The sequence below is a fragment of the Varanus komodoensis genome, unplaced genomic scaffold, assembly GCF_004798865.1.
Source record: "Varanus komodoensis strain SLA01 unplaced genomic scaffold, ASM479886v1 scaffold14_3, whole genome shotgun sequence".
Classification (NCBI taxonomy): domain Eukaryota; kingdom Metazoa; phylum Chordata; class Lepidosauria; order Squamata; family Varanidae; genus Varanus; species Varanus komodoensis.
Window position 1 is genome coordinate 141076 of NW_025335439.1, and position 10198 is coordinate 151273.

Genomic DNA, 10198 nt, shown 5'->3' on the forward strand with positions numbered 1-10198 from the left:
CACACCACCCTGCAATTTGCTGCAGAGGTAGTAAGTCCAGATCGAACCTCCTGCAAAAGGGAGAAGTTCGAACGAGCCCTCCGGTGGCCATTTTAACTCGCAGCGTTACTCATACTCATAGAACCTCAAATCCCTTGCCTCAGTTACACAACTTTTTTTTTAAGACACCAAGATTTCTTTTGAGAGTTTTCTATATACTCAAAGACTTTCTTTTGAGAACTAGTGCAAGCCCACCTCCAAACTGTGGCTGGAAGCAGAGCCACTTCCCAAAGTACTTTGACCTCTGCACATGCTCAGAGGCTTTGTATGTGCTGCTTCTGCAGTACTCACTGAACTGGGCTAGCTAGCAGCACAGAATACCCGCTTATCGCTTATTGAACCTAGCCCACCCTTGCGCACACACCTACTTGCTAACTACTTTATCTGAAAGGTACAGGGTATACCCCTACCCTCTCAGAGTCACGTAAGCATGACCATGCGAAACCAAAAACAGGAACAAGGTGGTGAAGCACAAGAAGCACGAGTGCAAGGTCAGGCAGGGAAGATAACATGACTAAGAGGCCTGCAAGACCCGGATACCAGCGACGATTAGGAGTGGTCAGCAGAAACTGTGGCAAGAGACGTTAGTACTTTTCCAGAGATAAAGAAATGCTAGAAAAGGCTTGTAATACCGTACATAGGCACCGCACTTTACTAAAGTGTTGGTCCCTGCGCAGGTACAATAAAGGAGCTTCTCCTTCTCTCCACTCTGGTCTTGTGGTCTGTTTGCCAAGGACTGACAAGGCATCCGTTGGGATATAACATTTGGAGGCCCCAGCGAGATGCGAGACCAGCGGTCTGGCCTCCTCCGACTCCGGGGACAGGCCCTATAGGCGTTTTTTTAGCCTCTGCCCCGGCTCGGTGGGATGTCTGACTAGCCGAGAGAGGAGTAATTGGTAAGTGCGCACGGCGGTTACCCGCCATCTGTTCTGTTCTGAATATCTGCAGATCTGGTATTGGAAAGAAAGGCCTGCTGGACGCAGCGTACGGGCCACTTTCCGGTCTGGGGGCAAGACATCGTTCCCCAGCCTCAGGTCCTGTTTAGGTTGTGTGTTTGTTTAGATTGTCTGTTTTGTCATCTATCTTGTTGGACTGACACTTGGAATGCTCAGTATGGTTTATGTTCCATTCTATTGTTGCTGTCTATGTTTTCTGTCTTGTCTGTTTGTATTGTAAAGTGTTCCCCTTTCTGGGAGATAAGCATAGCCCAGAGTGGGTTTTGGGGGTTCCTCAGGAAATAGAAACTCCCCACGCAGCCGCACCAATCTGTCCTCTTCAGAACAGGGTTGAAAGCAAGGGTGTGGATGGGTGTTCTTGCCCCTGAGATGAGAATGGGTGAACCTGGCTTTGTTTGAGATACAGATTCATGAGGTCATTGGCCTGAGCCCAAGCATGGCTGAGTCCGGCTGGGAAAAAGGTGATGATCAGGGAAATGTGTGCAGATTCATGAGGTCATTGGCCTGAGCCCAAGCATGGCTGAGTCCAGCTGGGAAAAAGGTGATGATCAGGGAAATGTGTGTGTGAGATTTTTTCCTTCCCCCATTCCTTCTATATGAGCCAGAACTGGGAAGTAAGGGAATATGTGGCCCTTGAATTGGGCTAACACAGGTCCTACCCAGTTTTCTGGACATCCTCAATAAGCTTATCCTGTGTGAAAGCCCTGTATGAAAGAGGGGTTATATAGAAACATTTTTATACAGGTCCTATCCTTTCTCGTCCTTTGGGTGGCTGAATCCCAGGGGGCGTTTTGGGACCTTCAGTCCCCAGCCGCTCCTGGGATTCCTTTGGAGGGTTGAAGACAATCCACCACTCGGTAAGTTCTGGTCTGTCCCATTTGCTCTGTTTCTGGATCCTTGCAAGGTTTAGGAGGGACCTAGACTCGCCGGTTGCGGCAGATGAGTCAGTCCCTAGAGTGACCTCTGAGACGTCAGACACACTCCGGTATTGGTTCCCCGAAATTTGTTACAATCATCTGCTGAAGTTTGATTCCGACAATATCGGCCAGGGACGGTCTAAGGTTTCTGATACTCCTCTCCAGTGTGTGTTGACTAACTTTTCTGATTTTTCCAAACGTGCAGCAGGCTTCGGTGTACGAGTATGACCAGGTGTCCTCAGGACTCTATGTGAATTGGAATGGACCACCTTTGATGTGGGTTGGCCGTCAGAGGGTTCATTTGACCTGGGAACCATGAAGGCGGTCCAGTCGGTGGTTTTGGGAAATACCGGGCCGGATCATCCTGACCAAATTCCCTACATACTCACTTGGTTGGATATCGCCACTACCCATCCCCCTTATGTCAGGGCCTATGGTCCCCCCGAAAGTCGGGACACGCGCTTGCCGTCCCGGCAGAAGCGCCCCTCCTGCTGTCTGGGCAAGGCTAGTGTTATTCTGCCAGCAGTCCCGTCAGGCCGTCCTGCCCCGGAGTCCAAAAAAACCCAGACCGTTTTACCAGATGAGACCGATCCTCTGGATTTTCCACCCCTGCCCTATCCCGCTCCTAGCCCCAGGCCGCCTACTGCGCCACCGGCTCCTCAGGGGTCTGTGGCCGGGGACAGGGAGCGTGGCTGTGACCGCCACCCCGAGGGATCGGGTTCGCGTTCTCCCTCTTGCTCTGCCTCGCCTCCTGACTCCCCACCACGGCGCATTTGCCGCCCACGACGGGCCTGCCACTCCTGCGACCCTTCCCCGGAGCGTCCCAAAGGGGTCAAGCCCTCAGCTCCTCCGGCTCTTCTGCCACTCCAGGAAGTGGCTCCTGCCCCGGGGGCGCAGGACGGGGCAAGACCCTTCCTGGTCTATGTGCCCTTTTCTACCAGTGATCTGTATAACTGGAAGCAACAGAATCCCTCTTTTTCGGAAAAACCCCATGGGTTAATTTCCCTCCTGGAAACAGTCTTTCACACCCATCGCCCTACCTGGGACGACTGTCAACAATTGTTGCAGGTGCTCTTTACGTCGGAGGAACGGGACTGCATTCAAATGGAGGCTCAAAAGCAGGTCTTGAGGGCGGATGGCCGACCAACAACCGACCCGGCTACACTTGAGGCAACCCTCCCCACCCAGAGACCAGATTGGGACCCAAACACGGATGCAGGTGAAGGGGCTCTGACCAGGTACCGCCAACTTCTACTCCAGGGCCTTAGGGGAGCGGCCCGTAAGCCTACCAATCTGTCTAAGGTCAGTGAGGTAGTTCAGGGCCCCCGGGAGTCCCCTGCTGCTTACTTAGAAAGGCTTCTGGAGGCATATAGGCAATATACCCCCATAGACCCCTGAGCCCCCGAGAATGCAAGAGCAGTTAACATCACTTTCGTAGCCCAGGCAGCCCTGGACATACGGAAAAAGATTCAGAAACTCGATGGGTTCGAGGGAAAGAATCTGTCTGAGTTAACTGAGGTTGCCCAAAAGGTCTTCAATAATAGGGAAGACCCCGAGGTGACGGAAACAAAAAAATTGACCAAGGTGGTCTTGGCCACCCTGGGTGGTTCAGCCCCGGCACGACGGGGCCGAGGCCCATTGGCCAGGGACCAATGTGCGTATTGCAAGGAGCGAGGACACTGGAAGAATGAGTGCCCTCTTCGGCAAGGGCCCCTCCGCGGGCAGGTGTTCCCGGCACAAACCATCTTCCCAAAAGGAATATGGACGGGCATTGTGTTGGGGGAAGGGCTCTCCCAGTGGGAAGACAAGAAGGGGGTGGTGCTGGTGCCTTTCCCCCACCCCCTCGGGGAAGTGGGGATAACCCTTCGGGAAACCTGGATTTCTTGCTGCCACTGGGGGACTAGGGAGGCCAGGGCTCCATGAATCTAGGCCCCCGGGAGCCACTGGTCACGTTAACCGTGGGGGGGGGGCAACCGACTACGTTTCTGGTTGATACAGGGGCAGCTCATTCGGTTCTCAAGCGGCCCGTAGGCCCCCTGTCAGGAAAAACTACCCAGATTGTGGGGGCCACAGGACAGCCCAAATCACACCCCTGGACGTCCGCCTGGGTCACGGACCTGGGCAAAGGGACAGTGACTCATTCCTTCATGGTCATTCCTGAGTGCCCCTATCCGCTGTTAGGCCGAGACTTGCTATGCAGATTAAGGGCACAGGTCTCGTTCCGGGACGATGGCACCTATTTGACAATCGGTCAACCTTCTGAACCACTTCCTCTATTGGCCCTAATGGTGCCTCTGCAGGAGGAGTACCTCTTCTTCCAGGCAGAGGTCGAGGCCACGGGAGGGTCGAGGGCGCTTTCCCAGATGCAGCAAGAGATTCCGGGTGTCTGGGCAGAGACCAATCCTCCGGGTCTGGCCGCTCACCAGCCTCCTGTGGTAGTACAGGTCCTGAGGTCAGCCACCCCTTTCCGTAAGCCACAATACCCCATTTCCACTCAAGCAAAATTAGGTATTAGAAAACATATCCTGAGACTCTTGGGGGCTGGTATCCTCGTCCCATGCAGGTCTCTCTGGAATACCCCTCTCTTGCCGGTTAAAAAACTGGGAACAGAGGACTATAGGCCTGTGCAGGATCTAAGAGAGGTAAATGCTAGGGTGGAGACGGTCCATCCCACTGTTCCGAACCCCTATACCCTGCTCAGTCGGCTGCCCCCTGACCATGAATGGTATTCTGTCCTTGATTTGAAAGACGCCTTTTTCTGCATACCCCTCGCACCCGTAAGCCAGCCTCTTTTTGCATTTGAATGGACTGACCCTGAACAGGGGATCTCTGGTCAACTCACCTGGACTCGATTGCCACAAGGTTTCAAAAACTCCCCAACCCTCTTTGATGAAGCCTTAAGTAGGGACTTGTTCCCCTTTCAGGAGTCCCACCCTGAAGTGACGCTACTCCAGTACGTGGATGACCTGCTCCTGGCGGGGTGCTCCGAACAAGTCTGCTGGGCCGCAACGCGGGATCTTCTCCAGACTCTTTGTACCCTCGGCTATTGGGTGTCCGCTAAGAAGGCTCAAATTTGTCTCCAGCAAGTCTCTTACCTGGGCTACACTCTCTCTAAGGGGACGAGGAACCTTTCAGCGAGTCGGATGCAGGCTATTATGGCCATTCCGACTCCCACCACCAAACGGCAGGTACGTGAGTTCCTAGGGGCAGTGGGTTACTGCCGATTATGGATCCTAGGGTTCGCTGAAATTGCGAAACCCCTGTACTCCAGCACGGGGGGAAAGGGAGACTCCCTCACCTGGACCGAGACTGAACAACTGGCATTTTAGGCTCTCAAGAGGGCTGTTACTTCCGCGCCTGCTCTGGCCTTGCCGGACCTCCAGAAACCCTTCCAGCTGTTTGTTGCCGAAGTCCGAGGGACGGCCAAGGGGGTCCTAACTCAAACCGTTGGACCTTGGAAGAGGCCAGTGGCGTATTTGTCCAAGCGGCTGGACCCTGTGGCCGCAGGCTGGCCCACATGCATGTGGGCCATAGCCGCCATGGCAGTGTTGGTTAAAGAAGCAAAGAAGCTGACCCTGGGCCAGGACTTGCAGGTGATCGGAGCCCATACAGTAGAAACCCTTCTCAGAAGCCCCCCAGACCGCTGGATTTCCAACACCCACGTCACCCAGTATCAGGTGCTTCTGCTTGATCTGCCCCGGGTCACCTTCTTAAAAACTGCCATTCTGAACCCTGCAACGCTCTTGCCGGACGATGACCCCAAGGAACCCATACACGACTGCTCGGAAGTCCTGGATACTCTCGCTGGCATGCGACCAGATCTGACGGATGTACCTTGGCAGCCGCCGGCCGAAATCCTCTTCACGGACGGGAGCAGTTTCGTCAAAGATGGAGTCCGCTATGCGGGAGCCGCAGTGGTAACCGCCTCGGAGGTAAAGTGGGCGCAGTCTTTGGGCCACGGGACATCCGCTCAGCGAGCTGAATTGATAGGCCTGATCCAAGCATTGCGCTGGGGAAAGGGCAAGACTGTAAATATTTACACCGACAGCCGGTATGCTTTCGCCACAGCCCACGTACATGGCGCGCTCTATCAAGAAAGGGGACTCCTGACTTCAGGAGGAAAGGACATAAAGAATAAAGAGGAAATTTTGGCGCTCCTGGACGCCCTAGGGTTGCCGGCATGGGTGGTGATCATCCACTGTGCTGCGCATCAGCGAAATGCCTCGCCAATCGCCCAAGGGAATGATTTTGCTGATCGAACAGCCCGGGAGGTGGCCCTACAGCCAGTACGGCCCTTCGAACTCCTTCCAATACAGCTCCGCACCCCCACATCCTACCAGACCACCCGACTTATTCCCAGCCGGAGAGAGACCTGGCCACCAGTCTCGGCTGCATGCGCACACCAGGGGGCTGGCTTTGCCACCCGGATGGACGCGTGTTCTTACCACAGGCACTGGGACGCGAACTGGTTAGCCAAATTCACCAGGCCACACACTTGGGCTCGACCCGCCTGTGTCAACTTGTGCGCTCCTGGTTCTACCTCCCTGGACTGTCCACTATAGCGGCATCAATATCTTCCAGGTGCCCTTCATGTGCACAAGTCAATATCGCACACTCAAGGGGGTGCCCGGGCGAGCGATACAGGGGCTCTCAGCCAGGGGAACACTGGGAGGTGGACTTTACAGAAGTCAAGCCAGGAAAAGGGTGCTTCCAATTCCTTCTCGTCTGGGTGGATACCTTTTCGGGTTGGGTGGAGTCTTTCCCCACCAAAGGGGAAACCGCGGTCATAGTGGCCTGGACACTCCTACACCACATCATCCCCAGGTTCGGGTTGCCCCTTGCCCTAGGTTCTGATAATGGCCCTGCTTTCATTGCTCAGGTGTCCCAGGCTTTGGCAAAATCCCTCGGGATATCATGGACACTGCACTGTGTGTACAGACCCCAGAGCTCAGGCCAAGTAGAACACATGAACCGAACCTTGAAAGAAACACTGACCAAGTATACCCTGGAAGTTGGCGGTAGCTGGGTAGATCTCCTCCCGTTTGCTCTTTTGCGGACGAGGTGTTCACCATACCGGGCTGTGTTTACACCCTTTGAAATTGTGTTTGGGCACCCTCCGTCGCTGCTCCCTCATCTTCGAGCAGAGGAGAGGGCGGGGTCAGTTAACCACACGCTCCTTGAGTCCCTGCAGGCACTGGATAAAGTTCGTCGGGACATTCGAAGGGTCGTCAGGCCGAGTCCGCCGCCCCCACCAGGCACCACAACACCCTCACCACCAGTAGAGCCGGGGGAATGGATCTGGGTTAAGAACTTCCATCCTGTCACCCTAGGACCTCGTTGGTTGGGACCGTTCCAGGTGATCCTATCCACTCCCACGGCTGTTCGAATTGCTGAAAAGCCCTTCTGGATTCACCTCCCCCACGTTAAACGAGCATCTCCACCAGAGCGGCAACCGGGTGAGCGATGGGCAATACAGCGAACCGACGATCCGCTCCGTCTCAGGTTTCAGCGATTGCCTTCATCCTCTTCCTGACCTTTCCGTTCCTGACCTTCCCGTTCGGACCGCCCATGCACACCCCGCCGTACCAGCCACTTACAGTCCAGTGGACTCTTCGGGTTGACCTCTCCGCCTTCGGGTTATCGACCGCGTCAGCTCCCCCCGTAGCTACGGTCTGGACGCACTCTCACAACCCTTACCCGGTTTTCTGCGTGGACTTATGCCAATTGTTTCCCCTTAATTTTAACACGCAGCCACCCAACACGGCAAAAGGGGGGAGGGTCGGGGTGGCTTCATATGGATGTGGCGTGCAGCGAGTGGAAGAGGATATGAGTAGTGAAGGTTATTATGGATGCCCCAGTAATGCGGCTCCGGATTGTGGAGACGCCTATTTCTACTGTGCACAGTGGGGTTGTGGGACTTTCTCAACCTGGTTAGAGGGACAAGATAAAGATAAGTGGCTCAGAGTAAAAAGGGAGAGGAGAAATGTGACTAGGAAGCTAGGGCATAACAACCCCCTTAGCCTTACCATCCTCCGGCCAAGGGAAGACTCCTGGGCAAAAGGAAAAACTTGGGACCTGAGATTGCATGTCTCCGGTCCCAACCCCAGGGTATTATTTACCATTCAAAAGCGGGTCCAGCAGAAACCGTGGGGCCCAATTGGGCTGGGGAGGCAGCCACCTCCCCCACTGCCAGTGCCCAAGGTCACCCTGAAGGTCAAACCCCTACCTCAAATTATGACTTCAGGCCCACCAGGGCTGACTCCAAAACCCTTCGATGAAGCCCTGCAGGACGCTGCACCGCCTGTCCCGGCCTTTGTACCCCCTGCCCCTAGACCCTTATCCTTAGTTTCAGCAGTTTTTCCCGTATTAAACAACACAAGTCCTAACATTACCGAATCTTGCTGGCTTTGCCTTAGCCCCCAACCCCCTTTCTATACTGGGGTCGGGATTAATGCATTGCTTTCCGACCTGCAGAACATCTCCCTCTCCGGTGACTTCTCGAACCTCTGCCCCTGGGGCTCCCACTCTGCCCTCACTTTGGAAGAATTCACCGGTCAAGGGCATGCTTTACGGGATCCAACGGTCCCACTCTGGACCCCCGATGCCTATCCTTAACTCATATCCCAGACTCAGGCGAAACATACCTCCTCAAGGCCCCAAATGGCACTCTGTTCGCTTGTCAGGCGGGTCTTACCCCTTGTATTTCTTCTTCGTCCCTGCAACAACCTCCCGGATCTGAACCAACCCCGACCCCTCTGGCTGACCTTTGCATCCTCACTTTGGTCCTGCCTAAGGTCTCCATCCTCACCGGGGAACATACACCCCTGCCCTCCCAGGCAGGCCGCGTTCGTCGCGCCCCCCCCCCCCCGGCCTCGCTAGTTATAGGACTAGGCATCGCTGGCTCTGTGGCCATTGGTACCAGAGCTTTTATCAAGAGCCATCTTGATATTCAGCTTCTGTCCGAAGAGATAGATAAGGACCTGCAGGAGCCACATGACTCTATCAGGTTCCTAGAGCAATCCCTTGACTCCCTAGCAGAAGTTGCCTTACAGAACCGGCGAGGCTTGGATTTGCTCTTCCTCAAATAAGGAGGCTTGTGTGCTGCCCTAGATGAACAATGTTGCTTTTATGTTAACCACACAGGGGTCATGCGAAATAGCCTGGACGTGGTTCGGTCCCGGTTGGAGGAGCGTGATAAGCATCGCCAGGCATCCTCCAACTGGTATCAACGCTTGTTCAATTGGTCACCATGGCTCACCAGTCTGCTTTTGTCCTTGGCCGGGCCCCTGCTGGGCCTGCTATTCTGCTTGGTGTTCGGCCCGGTACTCGTTCGCTGGCTGACTTGCACGATTCAGGAAAGAGTTAACGCGGCCAAAATCTTGGCTCTGACCATCTCGGCCCATACTGGCTATTCCCGACTTCCAACTTCTGACCCCAGTCCCTGAAATCAAGGGTTTGATTTTCCGTTCAGAATAGGAGGCAATGAACTGGGCTAGCTAGCAGCACAGAATACCCGCTTATCGCTTATTGAACCTAGCCCACCCTTGCGCACGGCACACCTACTTGCTAACTACTTTATCTGAAAGGTACAGGGTATACCCCTACCCTCTCAGAGTCACGTAAGCATGACCATGCGAAACCAAAAACAGGAACAAGGTGGTGATAGCTATGCCCAAGAAGCACGAGCGCAAGGTCAGGCAGGGAAGATAACATGACTAAGAGGCCTGCAAGACCTGGATACCAGCGACGATTAGGAGTGGTCAGCAGAAACTGCGGCAAGAGACGTGCCGAAGACATACGTTAGTACTTTTCCAGAGATAAAGAAATGCTAGAAAAGGCTTGTAATACCGTACATAGGCACCGCACTTTACTAAAGTGTTGGTCCCTGCGCAGGTACAATAAAGGAGCTTCTCCTTCTCTCCACTCTGGTCTTGTGGTCTGTTTGCCAAGGACTGACAAGGCGTCCGTTGGAATATAACACTCACAAAGTGGTGGTACCTTCCTGCCAGAGCATCCCCCCCTTTTCTTGGCTCTGTGGAATAGCCAAGCCCACAGAGTCAAGAAATCCAAATTTTCCAGCACAAATTCCCCTGAATTCAGTTGACCAGACCAAACCCAGAGAAGAAGCTGCAGTTACTGTCTCTTTAAATAATGGGAGTGCTCTTAGCAAGGTAGACCATTCCTCTCTTTTTTATTTGTTTTTCTTGTCTTTACTCCAAAAGTTACACACTTGTCCCATTTTTTTTCCAGTAGAAAAAGTACCAAATTACCATTTACCAAAAACTC

The 10198-nt window shown here is 54.1% G+C and overlaps 1 protein-coding gene across 1 annotated transcript; it reads left to right on the forward strand.

Annotated features, from left to right (window-relative positions):
- Positions 1–2227: 2227 nt before the first annotated feature.
- On the forward strand, positions 2228–9357 carry LOC123020621. The gene is given in 4 exon segments (XM_044424552.1): positions 2228–3730; positions 3817–6294; positions 6363–7368; positions 9056–9357. Coding segments are annotated over 4 exon segments (5289 nt in total).
- Positions 9358–10198: the final 841 nt, after the last annotated feature.